Source organism: Jaculus jaculus, chromosome 8, assembly GCF_020740685.1.
Source record: "Jaculus jaculus isolate mJacJac1 chromosome 8, mJacJac1.mat.Y.cur, whole genome shotgun sequence".
In the NCBI taxonomy this organism is placed as follows: Eukaryota; Metazoa; Chordata; class Mammalia; order Rodentia; family Dipodidae; genus Jaculus; species Jaculus jaculus.
Genome location: NC_059109.1, coordinates 62,035,196 through 62,062,355, shown reverse-complemented (window position 1 = coordinate 62,062,355; position 27,160 = coordinate 62,035,196). Strand labels below are relative to the sequence as shown.

The following is a 27,160-nucleotide window of genomic DNA, read 5'->3' as shown; positions in this document are numbered from 1 at the left end:
AACTCATTCTGTGGTCCCAGGCTGGCTTTGAACTCATGGCAATCCTCCTACCTGAGACTTCTGAGTGTTGGGATTATAGGCGTGTGCCACCATGCCTGGCTGTCCAATACATTCTTGCTAATTCTTTTGTTTCTCATACACCATTTATTTTATAAGTCAGTATTTGTAATCTTTTAATAGATTATAAAATGTCATGTTAAAGCTGTATCCTTTTAAAAAAATTATTTTTTTGATTTTTCAAGGTAGGGTTTCACACAAGGTAGGTTTTTACTCATTCTGTAGCCCAGGCTAACCTGGAATTCACTATGGAGACTCAGGGCAGCCTCAAACTCACAGTGATCCTCCTGCCTGTGCCTCCTGATTGCTGGGATTGAAGTTGTGTCAGTTTTTTTCTTTTTTTTTTGCTTGTCAAATCTTTTAAAATTTATTTTTACTTGAGGCACAGAGAGCAGGAGAGAGAAAGTGAAAGAGAAGTAGGGCACACTAGGGCCTCTAGCCACTGCAAATAAACTCTAGACACATGTGCCACCTTGTGCATCTGGTTTACGTGGAATATGGAGAATTGAACCTGGGTCCTTGAGCTTTGCAGGCAAGTGCCTTAACAGCTAAGCCATCTCTGCAGCCCTAAAGCTATATTCTTTAAGAAATGGTCCACCATGACTCCTCCAGCTTCAGTGATAGCATTTATGAAAAATTGTAGAATAATTTTATACTGTTTTCAGAAACTTAGATTATTTTAAATTTTTCTTAAAGGTATATATTATTTGTTGAGCATATTTCCCCTACTGTGTTTCCTGTAATTTTTTTTCACATCCCTCCCTTTTTTCATTCCTCTCTTTGTTCCCTAGACTTTTTCACTTCCACTTTTGTCTAATATATGCACATATGATTTTATATGACCATGTAAAGTATTAACCACAAGTGAGGGAAATAATTTTCTGGTACTTGCTTAATTTGGTAAATATTATGGCCTCCAGAGTTTTCATACTTAAAAAAATTATTTATTTGAGAGAAAGAGGCAATAGAGAGACAGAGAGAGAATGGGCACACCAGGGCCTCTAGCCACTGCAAACAAATTCCATATGTATGCACTACCATGCACCTCTGGATTATATCGGTCCTGGGGAATTGAACCTGGGTTCTTTGGCTTTACAGACAAGTGCCTTAACTGCTGATCCATCTCTCCAGCCCTTTCATACTTTTTTTGTTGTTTCTTTTGTGTGCCCACACACAGTACATGTATGTGTGCATATGCAGGTGCCCTATGTGCATATGCATGGAGGCTAGAAGAGAATGTCCTTCTCTAGCACTCTTCTGCCTTGTTTTATTGTTCTGAACACAAATTTGACATATGAAATATTATTTAAAAAAGATCTGAGCAAGGCGTGGTGGTGCACTCAGGTGGCAGAGGCAGAAGGATCACCGTGAGTTCAAGGCCACTCTGAGACTACATAGTGAATTCCAGGTCAGCCTGAGCTAGAGTGAGACCCTACCTTGAAAAATCAAAGGAAAAACAAAAGTTCTGGAAGGCTGGGGTGATGGTTCATTGGTAGAAGTGTTTGCTATATAAGCATGAGGACCTGAGTTCAAACTTCAGAACCCTCATAAATGCCAGGTATAACTCTGTAACCCTAGAGCTGAGGGGAGCATTGACAGGAGGATCATTGAGTCTTGCTGGTCACCCTTAGCCCAAACCTAGTAAGCTCCAGATTCAGTGAGATGCCTTATCTCAAGGAACAAACATAAAAGTAAAGGATTTGAAAGATTCTTAGTAAGTATTTCTTTTATCTAAAATAATAGAATCTCAAGAAAGGATGGTTATAGGAAAATGAAATATGAGACTGGCATATAGTTTCCTCCATATTATGAGATTTAAATAACATTATCCAGCTAGGAGAGGAGCAACATTTTTTTTATGCCATGAAGGTCCCTTGTGTTCTCCTGTCCTCAGAATATTTGGAGTATGGTTACCCATGATGCTACAAGCTGAGATTATTTATTTATGATTTTTATTCTTGACTCTTCAAAATTTTTAGCAATCATGATTTTTAAAATGTGTCAAGGAATTACAAAATTTATTTTAGCTGATTGCAAAAGTACTATATGCGTGATATTAAAAGTTCTATAACTAACTGGGGTGTAGTGGCACATGCCTTTAATCCCAGCACTGTAAAGGCAGAGGTTGGAGGATCACTGTGAGTTAGAGGCCACCCTGAGACTACATATGAATTCCAGGTCAACCTGAGCTAGAGTGAGACCCTGCCTTGAAAAAACAACAACAAAATTCTATAACTAGATAAATATATAATATAGGTAATTAAAGTTTTATAAGTCAGGTGTAGTCATACATTTCTATAATCCTAGCACTTTGGAGGCTGAGGCATGATAGTCATGAGTTTGGAGACTAGCCAGGACTACCCAGTGAGATCATCTTAGAAAACTAAAACCAAGGGCTGGAGGGATGCCTTAGCGGTTAAGGCGCTTGCTTGCAAAGCTAAAGGACCCAGGTTCAATTCCCCAGGACCCACGTAAGCCGGATGCACAAGGGGGCGCACACTTCTGAAGTTCATTTGCAGTGGCTGGAAGTCCTGGCGCACCCATTCTCACTCTCTCTCTCTTCTCTGTCTACCTCTCTCTCTGACTCAAATAAATAATAGACAGATAAAAGACAAAAATTGGTGTTTAATATCCACTTCTCAGCTGTTTCTTTTTTTTGTTTCATTTTGTGTTTTGTTTTTTTTTAAAAAAGAAAACCAAAACCAACCTGTGCCTGGTGGCTCAAACCTGTAATCCTGTTCTCTGGAGGCAGAGGAAGGCAGATTGCTATCCGTTGAAGGCCAGCCTGGTCTGGTCTACATAGTGAGTTCCAGATAGCCTGTGCTACAGAGTGAGACCCTATTTCAAAACAATAACTCCCTGCCTCCCCCGCCACCAAAACAAAACCCAAAACACAGAAACCTCACTTGAGATTGTTCTTACTTTCTAGTTAGTGGTAGTTTAGTGTATTAGAATAAAGAAATTAATGATAGATGCTTGATAACCCAGATTGCTTAAGTTGCCTCCCTCCCTCCTTTCTTCCCTTCTTTCTTCCCTTCTTCCTTCCCTCCCTCCCTCCCTCCCTCTCTCTCTCTCTCTCTCTCTCTCTCTCTCTCTCTTTCTTTCTTTCTTTCTTTCTTTCTTTCTTTCTTTCTTTCTTTCTTTCTCTCTTCAGGGAGATTATACGAAGAAAAGCTGTGCTGGCATTATACAAGTTCCATCTCATTGCTCCCAATCAAGTACAGCACATCCATACTAAGTTTCGCAAAGCACTTTGTGATAGAGATGTTGGGGTCATGGCTGCTTCTTTGCACATCTACCTTAGGATGATTAAGGTAAGTTGGCAATTTCAGCAGGTGCTCAGTTGTTATTACAAAAATATATTCATTGGATTAAAAGAAAACTCCAGTATTGTAATAAAATGCTTAATATTTTATGCTATTACCAACTTTTAAGTGTAGTTTTTACAGTTGTTGATAACATCTGGCAGATGAAGTTGCTTTGAATGCTGCAGACTGTTAGGTTACTAAAGAACTAATGGAAAAATGGCAGCTATGTAAAATGAATTAAATTTGCAGATTTGTGGTTGTTCTAGCAGTATTTTCTTTTTTTTTCTTTTTTAATTTTTATTAACATTTTCCATGATTATAAAATATATCCCATGGTAATTCCCTCCCACCCCACCTCCACACTTTCCCATTTGAAATTCCATTCTCCATCATATTACCTCCCCATTACAATCATTGTAATTACATATATACAATATCAACCTATTAAGTATCTTCCTCCCTTCCTTTCTCTTCCCTTTATGTCTCCTTTTTAACTTACTGGCCTCTGCTACTAAGTATTTTCATTCTCACGCAGAAGCCCAATCATCTGTAGCTAGGATCCACATATGAGAGAGAACATGTGGCGCTTGGCTTTCTGGACCTGGGTTACCTCACTTAGTATAATCCTTTCCAGGTCCATCCATTTTTCTGCAAATTCCATAACTTCATTTTTCTTTACCGCTGAGTAGAACTCCATTGTATAAATGTGCCACATCTTCATTATCCACTCATCTGTTGATGGACATCTAGGCTGGTTCCATTTCCCAGCTATTATAAATTGAGCAGAAATAAACATGGTTGAGCACGTACTTCTAAGGAAATGAGATGAGTCCTTTGGATATATGCCTAGGAGTGCTATAGCTGGGTCATATGGTAGATCAATCTTTAGCTGTTTTAGGAAACTCCACACTGTTTTCCACAATGGCTGGACCAGATTGCATTCCCACCAGCAGTGTAGAAGGGTTCCTTTTTTTCCACATCCCCACCAACATTTATGATCATTTGTTTTCATGATGGTGGCCAGTCTGACAGGAGTGAGATGGAATCTCAATGTAGTTTTAATCTGCATTTCCCTGATGACTAGTGACGTAGAACATTTTTTTAGATTCTAGCAGTATTTTCTTATACAGCTTCTGAGGTGGATAACAGCTTGAGGAAATTAGGAGAGCTGGGCAGGGGAGGGGCGGTGCAGGTGGGGAGCAGGCTGTGCCAGGTATAGGTGGCAGCATTGACTCCACACAATATTGTGTCAAAGGAGCAACAGAGTTGGATGGTATAGTAAACATAATTCTAAATTATGACAGTGGGTTTAAACTAATTCATTCTTTATGATCACCTGAATATTATTATCACTGATATTTTGAGACAGGTCTCATGTAGCCTAGGCTGGCCATGAATTCATTATATACCTGAGGCTAGCCTTGAATGCTTGATCCTCCTTCCTCAACATTTGAACTTTTTGTGTTCAAAAATATATTTGGTCTTTAGTACCACAATGGAAACCAAAAGATATCTTTATGAAAGATTTTATAAGCATTTACTATAATAAAATATGTGGTTGATTTTTTTTCTCAATTTTATTAAACATTTTCCATAATTATAAAAAATATCCCATGGTAATAACCCCTCCCCCCCTTTTCCCCTTTGAAATTCCCTTCTTCATCTATATGGTTGATTTTATTTAAAATTATAGAACCAGCCGGGCGTGGTGGTACATGCCTTCAATCCCAGCACTTGGGAGTCAGGGGTAGGAGGATCGCCGTGAGTTCAAGGCCACCCTGAGAATACAGAGGGAATTCCAGGTCAGCCTGGGCTAGAGTGAGACCCTACTTTGAAAAACAAAATAAATAAAATAAAATTATAGAACCAAAAATTGTCTTTTCAATGTATTATGTTCTAAAATACTATGGTGTGGATACTAATGTTTTTTTTTTCTTAACATTTGCCCTTGACACCTAATGTCAATTATCAGGAAGAAGCTATTGTTCATTTTAAGGGGTATATATTTAATTTTCCAGTCCAAGAGGTAGGTAGGCAGATAGTAGAGGTCCTCTAATTCAGGACTAGAAATGTTCACATACAATATAGCCAATTTTTAATCAGTAGCTCACTGATCTGGGAGTCTTTGATGTTTGTGTGGTCGTAGCTGTCTATGCTCTTCTTCCGGAAATGAATTTTACTCATCTACTTGGGTCTTTTCACACTTAATTCAGAGATTACAAGCAGACCTTGATTCTTCCAGAGTAGTAGCATTGCTACCCTTTTCCAGTAAGTATGTCAGATCTTTTTATTTTTTGGTTTAAGTGCTAGTAGGATTGGCTTCTATCCAGGAGGTCATTATAAGAACTTTTGAAATATGATTAAACTGTATAAAGGAAAGAGCAGGGGTATGGAAACTTCTGAAGATGATTCAGCTTTGGGTTGTGTAGTCAAAGGAATTCATCATAGATGAAAATTATATATATGTATTTTTTTCTGTATAACATATGGTGGGGTGTCTGTGTATGTACTATATGCACATGTGCGTGCAGATATGTGTATGAATGTCAAGAGGAATGTCAGGTGTCTCTCCTCCATCACTCATCTCTGTATTTCCTTAAGATGGAGTCTCTTTCTGCCCAGAGCTACCACTTTTATGAGCTCCCACTGGACTAGGGTTACAGGCATGCGTGGCCATGCTCAGCTGTTTATGAGGTTCAGGGGAATTGAGCTCTGATGGTTTCAGGTCCTCTCAGACCTTTATGCTTGCCTGAGAAGCACTCAGACAGGATGAGCTATCTCTCCAGTCCTGATAAGACATTTGTTAGCCCAGGTGTGGTGGTACATGTGAGTGCTTGGGAGGTGGAAGGAGGCAGGAAGTACAAGAGTTCAAGATCAGCCTCTACTACAAAGAAGTTTGAGGGCAGCCTGGGCTACATGAGACTCTATCTCAAAGAACAAACGCCAAAAATAAATAATAATTAACAGAAAGTTTATTTTTTAACACTGTAGGAGAATTCATCTGGATATAAAGACTTGACTGGGAGTTTTGTGACAATTTTGAAGCAAGTAGTTGGAGGAAAGCTCCCTGTAGAGTTCAATTATCATAGTGTGCCAGCACCATGGTTACAAATTCAGCTCCTGAGAATACTAGGACTTCTAGGAAAAGATGATCAAAGGTAAACTATACTAAGTAAATGACAATGACCCCATTCTGTAAAATAGTTATAGGCTGTACTTACATAGAGAATTCATGAAACACCTTATTCTGCCAATGCTTAATTGATTTAACAGTGAAAAATAAGTCAATGTAAGGGGCATAAACTCCTTTGGGTTTCTGGGACAGTCTTGACTCTCTGCTCACTAAATACTTCCCATTTGCAAGGTATCTAAAGTGCAGACTTCTTGGTGAAGCTTTCTTAACTGAATAGAGGCTCGGAGTCTTTTACTACAAAGGCTCAGATAATCTTTCAGGCTGTGTGGGTCATATGTAATCTGTTGCTGCTACCTTTTTTTTTCTGTTGTAAATTGAAAGCAACCATACAGAGTAAGTAAATGAGTAAGCTGGCTGTGTTCCAAAAGCACTCTTTATAAACATTAAAACCCCAATTTTATATAATATCCATATTCATGAAGTACTTTTTTCCCAGTGTTAAAAAATTTGCCTATCCTATATCCATAAAGAACAGGTGTTGGGCTGGAAAGATGACTTAGCGGATAAGTGCTTGCCTGTGAAGCCTAAGGACCCCAGTTCAAGGCTCGATTCCCCAAGACCCACATTAGCCAGATGCACAAGGGGGCGCATGCACCTGGAGTTTGTTTTCAGTGGCTGGAGGCCCTGACACGCCCATTCTCTCTCTCTCTCTGCCTCTCTCTCTCTCTCTCTCTCTCTGTCACTCTCAAATAAATAAATAAAATTAAAAAAAAAGAAAAAAAAAGAACAGGTGTTTTAAGCCAGGTATGATGGTGTACGCTTTTAATCCCAGCACTCAGGTGGAGGATCACTGTGAGTTCGAGGCCACCCTGAGACTGCATAGTGAATTCCAGGTCAGCGTGAGATCCTACTTCAAAAAAACCAAAACAAACAACAACAACAAAAAAGAACAGGTGTTTGCCCATATTAGCCCTTTGGCTAGTTTGCCAACTCTTGCTCTACTTGGAGATTTTTGTATGTGTATACACACACACACCATCTGTCTATCTACATAATTTTATAGCTGTAATTTTTTTCAAACTTATAAACCTAAAGTTTCTAAGAATAGTATAGGAAGGTCCATCTTTCTACATTACCAATTATTTATACTTGCTTTATTATTCTTGCTCTTTGTGTGTAAACACGCATACTTTTTTCTTTTCTTCTTTCTTTCCTTTCCTTCTCTTTTTTCCTATTCTTTCTCTCCCCTGCCTTTCCCCCTCCCCTCCTCTCTTCTCCCTTTTTCTCCTTCCCTCTCCCCTGCTCTGTCTTCTTCTTTCCTCTCCCCTTTCTCTCATGTAGCCCAGCCTGCCTGAAATTTTATCTAGTCCTCCTGTCTCCACCTTCTGAGTGCTGGGCTTATGGGTATGTGCCACCATGCCCAGTTTACATACTATTTCTTTCTTTTTTGTTGTTGTTGTTTTTGGTTTTTCAAGGTAATGTCTCACTCTGGCCTAGGCTGACCTGGAATTAACTATGTAGTCTCAGGGTGGACTTGAACTCATGGCATTCCTCCTACTTCTGCCTCCTGAGTGCTGGGATTAAAAGTGTGTGCCACCATGCCCAGCTCATACTATTTTTATTTAAACATTTTTTTTGGAATGTTTGATTACAAGTCCAAGTACACTTCAGTTTCTCTGAGAGCAAGGACCTTTCTGTTTCAAGAAGATATTTGCTAATCAATATGCTGACATTGATGTCATGCAATGGATGCATTTGTATTTTAATTTTTTAGCCTACAGAGGACCATACTTGAGGCTGTTGTTTCTAGCAGTTTGCTCAGCTTCCTGTCAGAATCTCTGTCTCTGTGAGCTCTTCATCAGTGCTAATTGGGCTGTATCTCTGTGGTTATTACTGTTACTTTTTCAATGCTCATGAATCTCATCCCATGATGGAAACCTGGAGCAACGACATAGAGTGATAGAGCAAGCACATACATTTGAAATGTTTGTCCTAAATATATTTTGCTTTATGCAACTCCACTCTATGCTCCTGTGGAGCTTTAGGTTGTTACTGGGATTCTCTTTGAAAACCATTACTTTTATGTTAATGTATTATAGGTATGAAAATAGACTTAGTGTCATCATATGTTATTAGGAAGTGAATTTATTAAGTTTATTAAGTCATTATCTCCATGTATGAATTTGGAAAAAATATGTATATTAATTAGCTCAATTGAATAGTAACTGGGCTCCATCAATGAATTAAATAAACTGTCTTTTGTAATATTATAGAAAATTAGAATGTTTTCTCCCTTTTAATCCCAATTTTAGTGTTAATTTTATGCTAACATATCTTGTAATTTGTAAGACATAATTAGCTCAAGTAAAAATATTATTTCAAGCCAGGAATGGTGGCACATGCCTGGAACCCCAGCACTTGGAAGGCAGAGGTAGGAGGATCACTGTGAGTTTGAGGCCAGCTTGCAAATGCAGAGTTCCAGGTCAGCCTGGGCTATGCAGATACCCTGTCTTTTAAAAAAAAAGTGTTATTTCATAACAGGATTTAAAAGAATTGAAAAAATAGCTTAGAAAAGTCATTTTTATTTATTGTTTGAATTTTTTTTGTGTTTTATAGTATTGTATTTCTTAGTTTATTAGAATATAGCTTAGTTATATTCATACATGTTTCCACATTTTATGAAGTTAATTATGACTCTATACCAAACATTAGCTTTCAAAATTGGGAAACTAGACTCTGATCTAGGTGTAGTGTTACAGAATTTTGGGGGAGGATCATGCTTTCATGATGAAATGAGGGGTTAAGAATGTTGTTCTGATTCACACTGCTGAATGTACTTCACCAAGGTAGAATTTTCTAACTGGATTTGCAAAAAGAAGAGAACTCTTCTGAAAGACATATAAATGTTTATGACTCTGAGTTTTGTACAGCCCCAGATTATTTTCATGCTTTTGTCTTTGGCATGGTTTCTGTGTAAGACCAGTGCACATAGTATTTATTTTTTTCCATTCTTTTTTTTTTCTTGTAAGACATAAAAATGCCAGCTGATAAGCAGTAGTGTTAACACTGGCTTCTTGGCCAGGACCTTTTTCTAGGGGCTTGGAAGCAGAGTGCTAGGGCTCTATAAGCAATGTATTTTTGTAAAAGTATTTACTTCATTCCAGTTACTCTTACTATTACCTGTGACAATAAAGGCATATTTAGGTAATAAAGGGACACATTTGCTAATTTCACAGAACATTTATTTATTTATTTATTTATGAGAGACAGAGAGTGGGGGAGGGAGAGAATGAACATGCCAGGGTCTCTAGCCACTGCCAGTGAACTCCAGACATATGTACCACCATATATGTCTAGCTTACATGGGTTCTGGGGAATTGAACCTGGGCCCTTCGGCTTCACAGGCAAGTGCCTTAACAGCCAAGCCATCTGTAGTAGACAGCTTCAGGTCACTGAGATGAACATACAGATCAGGCACAGTTATGGGAAGAGGGAATTTATTGAAGCTCACAGATCCAGGGGAAGTTCCATAATGGTGGAAGAAGCTGACCCTCTTTCACAGGTCCATGCTGAGAGAGAGAGAAACAACCACCACCAGCACCAGCAAGCATACTTCAGGAACCTGTAATGGCAGAGCTCAGGCATCTTGCATATCTTTAGCTGGAATTCCAAATTCACCCACAGTGATGCCTCCTCCAGCCAGTCAGCTGGAGATCTAAATTATAAGTTTTAATCAACTGCTGAATCAAATGGGGGACATCCATTCAAACCACTACACTATCCTCTAGCCCTTTATTTTATTTATTTATGAGAGAGAGAAGATTTATCTTTAATATAAATGAAAGTTTAAACTTTCTTACTAAGGGACCTTTACCTTCTTAGGAATAGATTAGAATTTGAATGTCTTCAAAACAAACTAGTTGATAAATAGATAATGCACTGTCTAGAATAATTTAGTTATATGCAGTATTATGTGTAGTGACTTGGAACAGGTCAAAACATTTGTTGTAAAGAAAACTGTAACAGATGGTGTATTCAACCAAATGACCTTGTGTGTAAAGTAAGACCAAGGAGGAAAAGAGCTGATTTACCCTTGTGTATCTTCTTACTGGCTTATTAGTCACCTTTGATAAAGCAGCATTTTCATCTCATGGACAGAACAAATGAAATCTTTTGATGTGAAATTTGTATAACTTCATTATAAAGTGAATTAATTTTACTTCTTTTCTATAGTTTTAAAAGAGATAAGTTTGAAAAACTTTATGTTTTACTGGACTAACATACTGTAATTCTACTGCAAATAAAATATTTTTTAAACAGGACAAGTGAATTAATGTATGATGTTCTTGATGAATCTTTACGAAGAGCTGAGTTAAATCACAACATTACTTATGGTAGGTAACATGTACATAATCTTCTAATGACTACTGATATTTACAGTGTTGTAACTAAATTTATGTTAACATGTAATAAATTTAAATATTATGAATTAATTTAGAGATATGGATTAATGTATTAATTTAAAGATACCTTGGATTAATGTAAATATTAAATGATAAACTAATAGCTTGAAATTGTAACATTTTCTAAATGTGGGCTTAAATCATTACTATATTTTTCATTGAAAACATTTACCAAGGTGTATAATTGTTAAGAAAATACAGTAAGTCTGTGGCATATTTGTAAAAGTTTATGTTTGAAGTTCTTAACCCAGCTACCTAGTTGCAAGTATTTATTAAGTTTGTCAGTCCCTATACAAGGTTTTTGGTGTGTATGTGTGTGTGTGTGTTTCTATGGGCATGTGAATGTCATAGGGAATGTTTAGAAGTCAGAGAACAATGTCATTGTGTTGGTCTCCTTCCACTTTGAGGCAGGGTCTCTTTTTTAAAATGTGATTTTAATTGGCAATATTTATATATGTATGTGTATATATGTGTGTGTGTGTAAAATATGCATATATATGTATATATGTGTACACACATATATATCTGTATATATATGTATTGTTCTTTTGAGGTAGGGTGCCACTTTAGCCCAGGCTGACCTGGAATTCACTATGTACTCTCAGGGTGGCCTCGCACTCAAAGAATCATCCTGACTCTGCTTCCTGAATGATGGGATTAGAGGAGTGTGCCACCGTAGGAAATTACTGAAGAGGCAGAAGCAGGGGGATCAGGTATTTGAGGCCAGCCAGGGCTGTATACAATATATTTTGATCACAGTCCCCTGCCATTACTCTCTCTTGACTCTCCTCCCCCATACTCCTTCCACTGAATCACTACTACCCTTCAACTAGTTACTTTATGATTTCAACTTCTTTCTTTCTTTTCTTTTCTTTTTTTCTTTTCTTTTTTTGTTTTGGTATTTTGCGGTAGGGTCTCACTCTAGCTCAGGCTGACCTAGAATTCACTGTAGTCTCAGGGTGGCCTCAAACTCATAGTGATCCTCCTACCTCTGCCTCCCTAGTGTTGCTGGGATTAAAGGCGTGCATCACCATGCCTGGCTGATTTCTTTCTTAAAAAAAAAAATTATTTATTTGAGAGAGAAAGAGGAAGGGAGGGAGGGAGAGAAAGAGAGAGAGAGAGAGAGAGAGAGAGAGAGAGAGAGAGAGAGAGAGGGAGGGAGAATGGGTGCACCTCTAGCCACTGCAAACTAACTCCAGATGCATGCACTCCCTGTGCATCTGGCTTACGTGGGTCCTAGAAAATCTAACTGGGGTCCTCTGGCTTTGCATACAAACACTTTAACTGCTAAGCCATCTCTCCAGCCCTGATTTCTTTCTTTCTTAATTGATGCCCCCTACACACACTTTTTTGACTTCAGTCATCATCTATGACAACATGTTGATAACCTAGTACTATACAAATAACTACTGTGAGGTCATGAATGCACTGGTCACTATAGGACCAGAATACAATGTTTCAATGTACTCTTCCCCATCCTTTGGCTCTTATATTTTTTCCACCACCTCTTTCACAATATTCCCTGACCATTGGCAGGTTTGACAGAGATGTGCGGCAGTGTGTCCCTTATTTTTTGTTTGCTGCTGGAAGACCAGACTAGCTGGCCCACGACCTTGGGGATTCTCTTGACTACCTCCCACTGCCTTAGGTGCTTGTGTATGCATGTCCCACTTTGTTCTTGGCTTTATGAGGGTTCTGGGGATCCAAACTTCAGTCATTAGATTTGTGTAGCAAGCACCTTTAACCACTGAATCATATCTCAAGCCCCTATTTATTTTAGAAAACTTCATACTTGTATATAATGTATTATCATCACATTTACCTCCATTACCTTCCTTTATCCATCTTTTCTTTTTCCTATTGAAACCCTCCCTCCTTCCAGCTCCCTCCTGCTTTCATTATCTACCATCACTCCCTTTTTTGTGCAGGTCTTCTGTAGGTGGACACAGTTGCTATGCATTTATGATTGCTATGCCCATGACATTTAGAAGACAGCATTTCATTGTACTCCTTCATGTCCTCCCTCTTTTGTGATGTTTCCTGAGATTGAAGGGGTGATAGAGATGTCCTGTTTAGGGCTCAGTACTCAGCAGCCACATTCTCAGTATTTTTACCATCACCCACTGCCAAAAGATGCTTCTCTTGATCAAAGTTGACAGCTACACTGGTTTGAGTATAAACATAAATATTTAGAAGAAAGTTTAACTACACATCCATTAAGCAGATTATCAGTTTTAAGTTCCCTCACAGTGCCTGTGACCTCCCAAGTTATAGGTTTTTAGAGTGGTTTTACAATGGAAGATGTATTTCCTCCTTTTTTTTCAGTTCCATCGCATTAATTTCTACCCATATTATTGTGATTATTTCCTGTCTACTGCTTTTGGGATTGGTTTATTGTGTTTTCAAGGTTGTAAGGTATCTCACTAAGTTATTTATTGGGATTCTCTGTTTTTTTTTTACAAAAATATTTTATTTATCTATTTATTTATTTGAGAGAGTGAGAAAAAGAAGCACAGAGAAAGAATGGGTATGAAGGAAGGACCTCTAGCCACTGAAAATGAACTCCAGATGCATGTTCTACCTTGTGCATCTGGCTTACAAGGGTATGGAGGAATCAAACTTGGTTGCTTGGGCTTTGTAGGCAACCACCTTAACTACTAAGCCATCTCTCCAGCCCTTGGATTTTCTGACTTTTCAAAAAGTGTGTGTGTGTGTGTGTATGTGTGTGTGTGTGTGTGTGTGTGTGTGTGTGAGAGAGAGAGAGAGAGAGAGAGAGAGAGAGAGAGAGAGAATGGGCACGCCAGGCTTTCTAGATGTATATGTATGCACTTTGTGCATCAGGCTTTACATAGGTACTGGGGAACCCCATCCTTAGGCTTTGCAGGCTAGTGCCTTAACCACTAAGTTGTCTCTCCAGCCCAAATTTACTACTGTAAACTTCCTTATTAGGACTGCCTTCATTGCATCTCATAGGTTTTAGTATGATGTGTTTTCATTTTCATTCAGTTCTAGGACTTGTTTATCTATCTGTTTACTTATTTGCATGGGAAGGGGGGGATAATGGCATGCTAGGGCCTCCAGCCACTTCAAACAAACTCCAGAAGTATGTGCTACTTTGTACATCTGGCTTTATGTGGGCACTGGGGAATTGAACCTGGGTGGTTAGGCTTTGCAGGCAAATAAATGCCTTAACCACTGAGCCACCTCTCCAGCCCAGTTCTAGGAATTTTTTTTATTTTCCCTTTTTTTAGTGACTAAATTATGGTGGCTTGCCTACTCCTACATTAGATGATTAGTAGATCAAGACTACATAGCTCAGGCTGGCCTTGAACTTTCAGGAAATCTCCTGCATCTGTCTCTCGAGTCTGGGGTTACCCACATGTACCATCAAGCATGGCTTTATGTCTTACTTCTAAAACTATGATGTCCAAGTGATTCTTCTGTCCCATGGCAAAGTGCTAACTTACCAACTCATGATTGTTAAGGCAATTTGAACAGAAAAATAATCTACTTCATTGTACTTATACAGACTTTGGACTGTATCAGAAAACGAAATTTGAACACTATCAAGATATATAGTAGAACTTTTGTTTTTGTTTTTTTGTTTTTTGAGGTAGGGTCTCACTCTAGCCCAGGGTGACCTGGAATTCACTATGGAGTCTCAGGGTGGCCTCGAACTCATGGCAGTCCTCCTACCTCTGCCTCTCGTAGTGCTGGGATTAAAGGCGTGCGCCACCACACCTGGCTAGAACTTTTTTTTTTAGGTAGCATGAAAATTCTTGAATAGTGACCTTATATTTTGAAATACATTTTGGAATATCTTAAGATGATTATATTTAAATAAATTTCATATATAATCATATACAACCTCCGTGTGTAAGAGGCATAGAAACCACTTGAGAATGAACTATTGTCATAGAAAATACTGGGGAAGAGACTATTTTAAAGCATTCAAGAAATGTTGGAAAGATCTCTTTGCATAAGAACAATGCATATGTTTTTATGTGGCTTCTTGAGTCAAGGCCTTTTGTCTGTCCTGTTCACTGTTCTATTCATAGTACTAATACCATGTGTGGCATACAGGAGGCATTAAGTACATGCTTGCTATATGAATGAATGTAGCTTTCTTTTCTAGTAGTAATATTATGGTCTTTAAATTGTTCTGGGATAACTTAAGCTAATAACTCTATAAGCTCCAAAACAGTAAAGATAGTTTCTTTGAAATATTTTCATAAATCAGATTTATTTATTTCCACAAATAAGATTTTGGTTTAAAACTTACCTTCCAATTAGTTTGTTGCATTGTAAGTTCTAAACAAAAATGTCATCTTACTGTATTTTAATACGCCTGCCATTTTCTTTCCTTAGCTATTCTGTTTGAATGTGTACATACAGTCTATTCTATTTATCCTAAATCAGAATTACTTGAAAAGGCTGTTAAGTGCATTGGAAAATTTGTTCTCTCACCAAAAATAAACCTCAAGTATCTAGGTAAGGAAATCTGGTTCTTTTTATGACAATTACAAAGAACTTTTGAAGTTGTTGGGAACTTGTTTCAAGTCATTTCATCTAATATAATCTTTGTCTCTAGGACTGAAGGCTCTTACTTATGTTATCCAACAGGATCCTTCTCTGGCTCTTCAACACCAGATGACAATAATTGAATGCTTAGACCATCCTGATCCCATTATTAAAAGAGAGGTAAACTGGTGTTTTGAATAATGTCTGTAAAGAGGTAAAAATTTTAAACTTTCGTTTGTAGTCTGGAGAGAGTTAAGTGATGGGCAGTGTGTATATATGTATGTTTAATTTAACTTTTGCATATATTTTATTCTTTCTTCTAAAGCTTAAGTAACTTTTCTAAAAAAAAAAACAAAACAGCTCTCATCCTTTGTTACTGTTTTACTAGACAGGGTCTTGCTATTAGTTCAGGCTGGCTTCAAACTTCTGATCCTCATGCCTTATCCTCCCAAGTGAAAAGATTATTGGCATGCCACACCACAACCAGCTCACATGAATATTAAAAAATTTTTCATGTATGTGTACAGTGTGTGTGCATATGTGGAGGCTAGGAGATAACCTCAGGTGTCATTCTTCAGATCCCATCACTTTTTCTATTCTTTCCTTGTTTTCTCTTCCCTTTCTTCACATTTGTTACCCTCATTTTCCTTCCCTTCCCCTTTCCCTTCCTTTTCTTTTAAGGTAGAATCTCTCATTTGCCTGGAAATTATCAAGTAGGCTAGAATGGCTGGCCAGTGAGCCCCAGAGATCCCTCCTGTCTCTCCCTCCCTAGTGTTGGGATCACAAAGGTGCATCACCAATCTGGCTTTTTAAAAAATGTGGGTTCTGGGGATTGAACTCAGGTCTTCATTCTTAAAGAAAAGCACTTGTCCAACTGAGTAATCTCCCTAGCCCACAGGAGTTTTTTCAAGTTATAAATTGGAGAGGTTAGGTCCAATCATATATATTAATTCATTAAATTTTTTGACTTAAGCATTATAATAATAGGAATGTGAATTTTAGTCCTAGGTGCTCTTATTAGTATAAAATAAGGCATATACTCCAACCATATATAATTTATAATTTATGCTGGGTGTGGTGACATTTTAATCCCAGCACTCAGAAGGCTGAGGTAGAATGATCATTGTAAATTTGAGGTCATCCTGTGGCTACAGAGTAAGTTCAAAGTCAGCCTGGACTAGAGTGAGATCCTACCTCAAAACATTTATATCTATATCTGTATCTATCTATCTATATGTATTTATATAAAATGTAAGGGTATATAAAATATATAATTATAAATATAGTTATATATAAATAAATTATGTGAACTGATATTTTTCATTATCCTCTTGTATGTCTACAAAATGAATTTACTCTTAAATAAGAGTATTGAAAGAAATGAAGGTTCCCAAAAAATGACTTGAACTGTTCGGAAGAGAAAGTATAGTCATATGCTTAATTTTGTGTGTGTATGTCTGTGTGTGTGTAGCAGACAACTTCAGATTAACTGAGATGAACTTCCAGACCAGGCACAGTTATGGAGGAAGGGATATTTATTGAAGCTTACAGACCCAGGGGAAGTTCCATAATGGCAGAAGAAGCTGGCCTGCTTTTCCAGGACCAAGCAGAGAGAGAGGAAACACCAGCCAAAAATCCAAAAGCCACAGCACACTTCAGGAACTCCAGCTAGGCACACTTTGCATATCTTTAGATTGAAATCTGAAACCCACCATCACACCTTAAGATCCACCCAGTGACACTGCCTCCAGCCAGATGGCTATAGATGCAGACTACAAATAAATAAAAAACTGAATATATTGGGGGCCATCTATTCAAACCACCACAGTATGTGTGTTATATATGGTATGTGTAATTTATGCCCATGTTTGGTGTAAATATATGTGTGCATGTACATGTCCTATGTGCTTAGGAAATGATGTTAAGTATCTTCCTCTGTCACCCTTCCACTTTCTTTCTTGGAGATAGAATCTCTCACTGAAACCAGAGTTGTCATTTTTCAGTTAGCCTGGCTTACCAAGGAGCCCCAGCAATCCTGTCTCCATCTCTGTTCAGCATTGAAGTTAAAGGCATCTGTGGCCAACCTGTCTTTTCAGATGGGTCTTGAGGATTGCAGCTGGATCCTCATTCTTCTACAGCAAGCATACTTACCCACTGCGTCACCTTCTCAGACCCTCATGTGTTTACTTTTGCTCCAACTTTTTCGTTTTGTAAAATAACTCAGTGTCCACTTGGGTGCCTAAATGAATATTCCTATTCTCTTATAGAGAAACCACTGTCTATTTTCATTTAAAATGGGATATGGGGCTTAATGAAGAATGGTAAAAATGTTTTAAAATAATGCATTAAATTATTTAAAATTATTATTTTAAAAGCAGTGAGATTAAAAACAAGAGAGCTTGGGTGAACCCTTTATTACACCTAACAATTGTAGTTTTTACAGAGCCTTCTGAGAACATTCCAAGACAATATACGGGCCTGTGGTCTACTTGGAATCCATATAGCTAACATTCAAGAGAGATTCCCTGTTGATTTTGACTGGATACTCATATAAACTTTTTAAAGAGATGAGTGATAAAGCTAACTCTTATCTGTAAGTTCTGGATTTATACTATTTCATCTCATGTATTTAAAAAAACATTGTTTTTCTACAAGTAGGGTTTTTTTTTTTTTTCCTTTTTGTATTTGGGACTATAAAAGAATGTTTTATCGTCTTTTTTTTTTTTTTTTTTTTTGAGGTGGGTTCTCACTATAGCCCAACCTGACCTGGTACTCACTCTGTAGTCCTAGGCTAGCCTTGAACTCAGAGAAATCCTCCTACCTCTACCTGCAGAGTGCTGGGATTAAAGGTGTGCATAGCCACATCTGGCTATCATGATTTTTATTTCAATGATTTTAAGACAAATTAGAGGAACTAAGCTAATACCAATTATAGTTTTTAAGAGATTATGAATTTTAGTTATAAAACCTTTTTTAAAACATTGAAAAATTTGCCTTCATATACATATACACATATGCATACACATATTCATATTTTAATTAGTTGAGATATTTTATCTGCCACCCATGTTGAATGAGTCTAGACAATTTGTATGTAGGCATCATAGAAACGAGAAGGCTCTAAGAGAGTAAAAAACCATTACACTGCCCATCCACTTTACCAGATATAGAATATGCATTTATGTGTGTCTTTAACTATGAATAGTTAGTTGGACAGAGTTGACTTAAGTATAGTTTTTTTTTTTCATAATTATTGGACTCTGATTTGTAAGTGAGAGTCAGAGAGAATTGGCATTTTTAATAATTGCCAAGTCTCATGTGGTTGATCTGTTGCTTGCAGTGAGAAAAGTAGTTGAAATTTTTATTTACTTACTTACTTACTTATTTATTTATTTATTTTTGGTTTTTCGAGGTATGGTCTCAGTCTGGTCCAGGCTAACCTGGAATTAACTCTGTCATCTCAGGGTGGCCTTGAACTCATGGCATTCCTCCTACTTCTGCCTCCTGAGTGCTGGGATTAAAGGCGTGCGCCACCATACCCGGCTAGCAGTTGAATTGTGGGAGAAGGTAATGAGTATCAGTGGTTCCCACAGAAGGTACTATAGTGTGGTCTCCTCAAGGCCACTGTTACTTTTAACCTCAGTGTAATGATGTAGCAAGAACTTTGACATTTTGCTTGAGATGGGAGTCTCTTATATGGCTTTATAGTTTTTCATGTAGGAAGAGAGAAGGCAAGAAGGAGATGACAAAGCTAAACAGAAAAGACCTCTGGCTATATAATTCCCAATACAGTATGGTAATCAGTTCAGTAAATGCCAAATTCAAGTTTTTAGCAGAAGAAAGAAATTTAGTGCAGATTATCTAAAATTATAGAACATGTATTTTGGAGTTTACAAACAATATGTCTGAAACAGATCCATAAATTCAGAACTGATGGGGGAGACCTTTATTATACTTACAGACTTTATAGCTAAGCATTAACTAAGTCACTTAATAAAATACAATTATTTTGTTTGGGCTGAGGGATAGCTTAGTAAAATATATGAAGACCTGAGTTCAGATTTCTAGTATCCATGTAAAAATGCCAAGCATGGTGCTTGGGGAGGAGACGGGTGATCCCCTGGGGCTTACTGGCTAGTAGCCAAATCAGTGAGCCCTAAGTTCATTCAGAGAGATCCTGTCTCAAAGAAACAAGGTGAAGAAGCAACTGAAGAGACAAACCTGTCATCAACTACACACATGAATGTGCATACACAATGCACACAACATAGATACATGCAAGAAATTACACATGTAATATTTCAAAATACTTTTCATTTGTACTTGAAGCCCTGGTTGAAAGGATTGAAAGATCAGAAAACCTTAGAGATTTTGAACATGTTTGACAAATAGATTAGATGTACATTCTTTTTAAAAAAAATGTATTTATTGTGTGTGTGAGAGAGAGAGAGAGAGAGAATTGGCATGACAGAACCTTTAGCTACTGCAAATGAACTCCAGATGCATGCACTTACATGGGTACTGGAGAATTGAACCTGGGTCCTTAGACTTTGCAGGCAAGTACCTTAACTGCTAAGCCATCTCTCCAGCCCTAGGTATACGTTCTTTTGGTTTATTTGTTTGTTTTGAGACAGCCTCATATAGGCCAAGCTGGCCTTGAACTCAGTATGTTGCTAAAGTTGTCTTGTGAATGCTTGATCTTGCCTCTGAGTGTTGGAATTGTGTACTACCACGTCTGGCTTCTGGTTGGGCATTCTTTGATCATAAAACACCAGTACATGGTACTTTCTCAGAATTACCCTTCAATTCATTTTGATTTCTAGGAGTTCAGATATTTATAGTGCTTTAGGCTTTGGAAACATGGCCAAATGGGTACTGTTGTTCTGATCTTCCTTCAGCTTGCTTGAGGAGTAAGGGGTATATTCCTCAGCACCCAGAAAGTTATCTACAAAATACCTACATGACTCGGGAGAATGTAGTCCTTGCACACTTTGAAGTACTTGAGCTATTGTCCACATAGTAGAAACTATTTGCTCTCAGTTGCCAAACCCACTCAAATAGTGTTTTCTGTTTTGGGTAGTACAGCAAGTAGTTTACAAGACTTGATTTATGCACATATGTGTGGGCATATGCACATAGCCAGAGGCATAAATAAATAATGTACATTTAAGAGCTGCTATATTAAGCTTTTCAATTTTTACATATTCTGTCATTGGTCATTGACATGTAGAAATGTCAGATCTTAATTATCTCAAACAGTTTTTAGATTTTGAAATTGACCACAGTTTGACAATAATTTCCCTTTTTGTTTGTTTGTTTGTTTCATTTTTTTGAGGCAAAGTCTCACTCTAGTCCAGGCTGACTTGAAATTCACTCTGTATCCCAGGTAGCCTTGAACTCATGGTGATTCTACTACCAAAGCCTTCCAAGAGCAGAAACTAAAGGTGTATGCCACCCACCAGGCTAATTTTCCTTTTCCTTTTTAATTATTTCTTATGAGAGAAAGAGAGAATTGGTACACCCAGACCTTAGCCACTGCAAATGAACTCCAGATGTGTGCACCTGAATGACCTGTGAGCATGTGTCACTTTGGGCATGGCTTACTTGGATTCTGGGGAGTCGAACCTGGGTCCCTAGGCTTCACAGGCAAGTGCCTTAACTGTTAAGCCATTTATCCAGCCCTAAATTTCCTTTTTAAAACCTATTTTAAGGGTCTGGGAAGATGGCCCAGCATTAATGGTGCTTCTAGCCCAGGTTCAGTTCCCAAGCCACTCAAAAAAGCTCGATGCAAAAAGTAGCACAAATGTTTAGTATTCGCTTACAGTGGCAAGAGGCCCTGGAATGCCTGTATACATATATTCACACACACGTGTGTGCATATGCACACACACACACACACACACACACAAATTTAAAAAATGAAAAAATAAAACAAGAAACTGCTTATTGTTGAAATTTGTGTGTGTGTGTGTGTGTGTGTGTGTGTGGTGGTAAGGATAGAACCCACTCATGCTGGGCAAATATTCTACCACTAAACTACATTTCCAGCAAAATTTATATTTCTAGGTCACTATTAGCTGACTTCCCTTTAGATCTACATCAAAGTTGTATTATATTATATAAACAAATTCATTGTCATCATGCATAGTTTTCTAATACTGGTTTTATTTCTTTTCCTTAAACAGACCCTGGAACTTCTTTACAGAATTACAAATGCACAGAACATAACAGTTATTGTCCAGAAAATGCTTGAATATTTACAGCAGAGCAAAGAAGAGTACATCATTGTAAATCTGGTTGGAAAAATAGCCGAGTTGGCAGAGAAATATCCTTTGCTTCAACCCGAATCACAAAATATCTTTATGTACTATCTTTAAAATGATTGGTGCAGACATGGTCACTTGTGAATTAAGTTCAGGGACCCAGTGATAACTTGCATTCCTGATTTTAGATTTCTTCATAGATGGCTTCCCCCCACCCCCCGCCGCCCCGGCCACTACCCCTCATTTCTTTCATTCATTTGGTCAGTATTTTCAGCAGGTAAACATAGTAACCTCTACCTGGTTGTTGTTCTCCCTCTTCCTCTCCACCCCTTCTCTCCCTCCCTCCCTCCTTCTCTCTTTTTTTCTTTCTTTCTTGTGCTGCAGATTGAATCTAAGGCCTTGTGCAAGCTATACACACACTCTACTACTACTGAGCTACACCATAGCACCAGGCTCCTTATTCATTCTCCAACCCCACCCCATTTGAAAGTTAATAATACATTTCTAAGTTAAAAAAAATTATTGGGAACTTTACTATATGAGCATTCCTACTCAGTTTCTTTTCTGAATAAAAGTTCTTGCTTTGTATAGGAAATGGTGGATACAGCAGGTCAGTATCCTAAAATGCATCTGTTATGATATTGGTTTTAGTGGAAAATTTCAGTTAAGTAGTTGGGAACTCCTAGATGTTACTTTCCTTCATTCTTCTTATTTTAAAATTTTTGAAAAAGAGGTGTTTATTTTTAAGAAAAAAAAAAAGATTGTTAAGTTTTGGTTTTGTTCTAGGCAGTGCTATCACACAATAGCCCATAAATGTTAGCTTAATGATGTGATGTACCACAACATTTAGCCTCTCTGAAGTGTACACTAATTTTCTATTACTGACATTTTTCCTAGTTAGCTGGTTCATTTCTTTTAATTAATTAATGTGTTTTTTTATTTGAGTGCCTGTTATGCATAAGCCTGGTGCTAAGGTGATAAAAATTTAGTTTTTTGAATAGGTTTTTAATGAGGACCTGATTTACATAAAACTAGGTTACAGAACATCTTATAGTAGAAGTTAAAGATAAAAGTGCCATGCAAGGATAAATTTTCCAAGAGTTTTCTGCAAAAAGGATAATTTGAATAAGCGGCATTTCCAGGTGTGCATGTTCTTAACACTGGACACATATGCTCCTGACAATGCATGGTTTATCCAGACAATGAATGCTGTGTTTTCAGTGGGAGGAGATGTAATGCACCCAGATATTCCCAATGACTTCCTGAGACTGTTAGCAGAAGGTTGGTACAAGTTTTAAAATGAAATGCTTTTTTTTTTAAATTACAGAGTCATGGGGAAATTAGTGGAAATTCAGTGGTATTTTAATTGCTTGTAGGTTTTGATGATGAAGCAGAAGATCAGCAGTTAAGACTCTATGCTGTGGAGTCTTACCTCACCTTACTAGACATGGAGAATGTATTCTATCCACAGAGATTTATTCAAGTTATGAGTTGGGTAAGCAAAGTACATTACATAATAACTTTTGTAACCTTTTAAAACTAAAAACCAAATATTAACAGATTGCCTCCAGAAATCACTCAGTTCTACCCAACTAATTTCTATACTCTCAGTTTTCTTTCCCAGTGCATCACTTTTCTCTCTTAATTATTTACTTAATTATCCTTGTCTAGTCTCTTAGTAAGGGTGTTTGTTTAGATGGCTGTGCTTATAATGTATTTGTTGTGTTCTTTTTATGAGGCCTTGTTAATATATATCTGTGCCACTTCTGTATAACAAATTATCCCAAAGTTAGTAGCCTAAAACAGCACAAATTTATTCCCTTAGTTTCTGTGAGGCAGGAATCCAGGCATGGCTTAGCTGACTTCTCTATTCCTCCTGTATCATAGGCTGCAGCTAAGGTACTGACTGGGGATGCAGTCTCAGCTAAAGCTTGACTGGTGAAGTGTCCACTTCCAGACTCATGTGGTCTTTGCAAAAAAAAATTTTTTTTTTTTGGTTTTGTTTTTCAAGGCAGTGTCATACTGTAGCCTAGGCTGACTTGGAATTCACTATGTAGTCTTAGGGTAGCCTCAGACTCATGGTGATCCTCCTACCTCTACATCCCAAGTGCTAGGAAGGTGTGTACCATCACACCTAAGTGGTCATTGCAAAATTAAAAAAAAAAAAATTATTTATTTGAGAGGGGGAGAGAATGGGCATTCCAGGGCCTTCAGCCACTGCAACTTCCAGATGCATGTGCCACCTTGTGCATCTGGCTTTATGTGAGATCTGGGGAATCGAATCTGGATCCTTAGGCTTTGCAGGCAAGTGCCTTAACTGCTAAGCCATCCCTCCAGCCCAATTGCAAAATTTTAGTCTCTTGGATCTGACTTCCTAGGACTGAAATTTCAGTTTCCTACTATCAGCTATAGTTTTCTTACTTAATACTGTCCTTATCTCCTTGAGTCTTCTCTTTCTACAATATATAATATACATGGTTTATTATATTTATGCCTGTGTGATGTTTTCCTTTTTAAATTAGCATAAAAAGCAACAGGCTTTCTTAAGGCAGCTTCATACATATTTAATTTTGGTTAATATTTCTCTCCCTTCATATATCTCCCCATCTCCTGTCCCCTGTCTCCACTTCCTTCCATACCCAGTATTCCTCCTTCAACATTCATACCACATATGTTCTAGTGCTTTCCCCATGCCTCTTCCTCAAAACCTCTTTCCCCTTTCATGAGCTCCTTTCTAGTTTCCTGGCCTGTAATAGCATGCACTCTCACCTAATACACATATATAAAAATTAGAAGCTAGGATCTGTATATGAGAGAGAACATTTATCTTTCTGAGTCTGGGTTGCCTAACAATATTTTCCAGTTCCACCTGTCTTCCTGTAAATTTTATAATTTCAGCTTCACAATTTTTTTTTTTTTTTTTTTGATATAGGGTCTCACTCTAGTTCAGGCTGATATAGAACTTACTTTGTAGTTTCAAGTTGGCCTTAAATCCACAGTGACCCTCCTGTATCAACCTTCCTAGTGATGGTATTAAAGGCATGTACTACCATGTGTGGCTTATAATTCCATTTTTAACAGCTGAATAAAATTCCATTGTGTGTATGTATTGCATTTGCATTATCTATTCATCGTTGATGAGAGTCTAGGCTGTTTCCATGGGTCCTGGGGAATCAAACTAAGGTCCTTTGGCTTTGCAAGCAAACGCCTTAACCACTAAGCCATCTCTGCAGCCCAATTCATTTTTCTTTACTGCTGAGTAGAGCTCCATTGTATAAATGTGCCATATCTACTCATCAGTTGAGGGGCATCTAGGCTGGTTCCATTTCCTAGATATTATGAATAGAGTAGCAATAGACATGGTTGAGCACGTATCTCTAAGGTAGTGAGACGAGGCCCAGGAGTGGTATGGCTGAGTCATGTAAATCTATTTTTGGCTGTCTCAGAACCTCCACACTTATTTCCACAATGCTAGTTACATTCCCACCAACTGTATAGAAGAGTTCTTTTTCCTCATTCTTACCAGTATTTATTATCGTTTGTTCTCTTGATGACAGCTGTTCTGGCAGGAGTGAGATGGAATCTCAAAGCATTTCTAATTTGCATTTCCCTGTTGGCTAAGGATGTAGAACATTTTTTTAGATGTTTATATGCCATCTGTATTTCTTCTTTTGAGAATTTTCCATTTAGTTCCATAGCCCATTTTTTAATTGGGTTGCTTTATTTCTTATTATTTAGCTTTTTGAATTCTTTGTACATTGTAGATATTAATCTTCTGTCAGATGTATAGCAGGCAAAGATTTTCTCCTGTTCTGTAGGTTGTCTCTTTGCTCTATTCACAGTGTGCTTTGCTGTACAAAAGCTTTTTAGTTGGGCATGGTGGCACATGCCTTTAATCCCAGCACTCAGGAGGTAGAGGTAGGAGGATCACTGTGAGTTTAAGGCCATCTGAGACTATATAGTGAATTCCAGGTCAGTGTGGGCTACAGAGTGAGATGCTACCCCCCAAAAATAAAAGTTTTTAATTTCATGAAGTCCTAGTGGTTTTATTTCCTGAGTAACTGGGGTTATATTCAGAAAGTCATTGTCTATGCCAATATGTTGAAGGGTTTCTCCTACTTTTTCCTCTAGTAGCTTCAGAATTTCAGGTCTGATATTAAGGCATTTGAGCCATATGAACTTGTTTCTTGTACATGAAGAGAGATAAGTATCTATTTTCATCTTTGCAGTTTTCCCAGCACCATTTGTTAAAGAGGCTGTCTTTACTCCAGTGAATATTTCTGGCATTGTTGTTGAAAATCAGATGGCTGTAGCTGCCTGAATTAAATCTAGGTCTTGTATTCTGCTCCATTGATCTACGTGTCTGTTTTTTGTGCCAGTGCCATGCTGTTTTTGTTACTATGGCTCTGTAGTATAACTTAAAATCAGGTGTGGTGATACCACCAGCCTTATTTTTGTTGGTCAAAATTGTTTCCACTATTCCAGTGTTTTGTGCTTCCAAATGAATTTTATTTTTTCTATTTCCATGAAGAATGACATTGGAATTTTGATGGGGATTGCAATAAATGTGTAGATTGCTTTGGGAGAGGCAGTTTTGAATGGGAGTGATTCCCTGATTTCATCCTCAGCATGTTTGTTCGTATATAGGAAGGTTACTGATTTTGGTGTGTTCATTTTATATTCTGCTGTATTGCTGAAAGTGTTTATCAGCTATGATAGTTTGCTGGTAGAATCTTTAGGGTCCTTTATGCACACAATCATATCATTTGCAAATAATGATAATTTGATCTTTACCTTTATAATTCATATCCCTTTTATGTATGTCTCTTGCCTTATTGCTATAGCTAAGACTTTGAGTACTATGTATACTGAAAGTGGGACAGTACAAACTCTTGTCTTGTTCCTGATTTTAGTGGAAAAACTTGACATTTTTCCCCACTTAGTATTATGTTGGCTGTAGATTTGTCATAAATAGCCTGTATATTTATTTATTTATTATGTATTATTAATATTATTGTTATTATTTTTTTATTATGTTCCTTCTATTCCTGGTTCTTTAGGACTTTTACCCTGAAGGGATATTGGATTTTGTCAAATGCCTTTCCTATATCTATTGAATTGATCATGTGATTTTTGTCCTGCAATCCATTTATATGTGTGTCTAGTGTATTACATTCATCAGTTTGAGTCATCCCCGCATCTCTTAGTCTTGGATAAAGACTACTTGGGATCTGGGTGACTGATTTTTTTTTTTTTTTTTTTTGGTTTTTCAAACTAGGGTCTCACTCTAGTCCAGGCTGACCTAGAATTTACTATGGAGTCTCAGGGTGGCCTCAAACTCACGGCAATCCTTCTACCTCTGCCTCCCGAGTGCTGGGATTAAAGGCGTGCACCACCATGCCCGGCTGTGACTGA

General features: G+C 37.7%; 1 protein-coding gene across 2 annotated transcripts in view; it reads left to right on the top strand.

The window, feature by feature from the left end:
* Ap4e1 (adaptor related protein complex 4 subunit epsilon 1) overlaps positions 1 to 27,160 on the top strand; it is a 119,298-nt gene that overhangs the window by 46,618 nt on the left and 45,520 nt on the right. For both annotated transcript variants that reach the window (XM_045157350.1, XM_045157351.1), the window contains 8 exons: positions 3,212 to 3,371; positions 6,357 to 6,523; positions 10,819 to 10,892; positions 15,330 to 15,452; positions 15,553 to 15,662; positions 21,668 to 21,807; positions 22,914 to 23,026; positions 23,122 to 23,240. In XM_045157350.1, the coding sequence (XP_045013285.1) occupies positions 3,212 to 3,371; positions 6,357 to 6,523; positions 10,819 to 10,892; positions 15,330 to 15,452; positions 15,553 to 15,662; positions 21,668 to 21,807; positions 22,914 to 23,026; positions 23,122 to 23,240 (1,006 nt within the window). The remainder of the gene's footprint in view (positions 1 to 3,211; positions 3,372 to 6,356; positions 6,524 to 10,818; positions 10,893 to 15,329; positions 15,453 to 15,552; positions 15,663 to 21,667; positions 21,808 to 22,913; positions 23,027 to 23,121; positions 23,241 to 27,160) is intronic.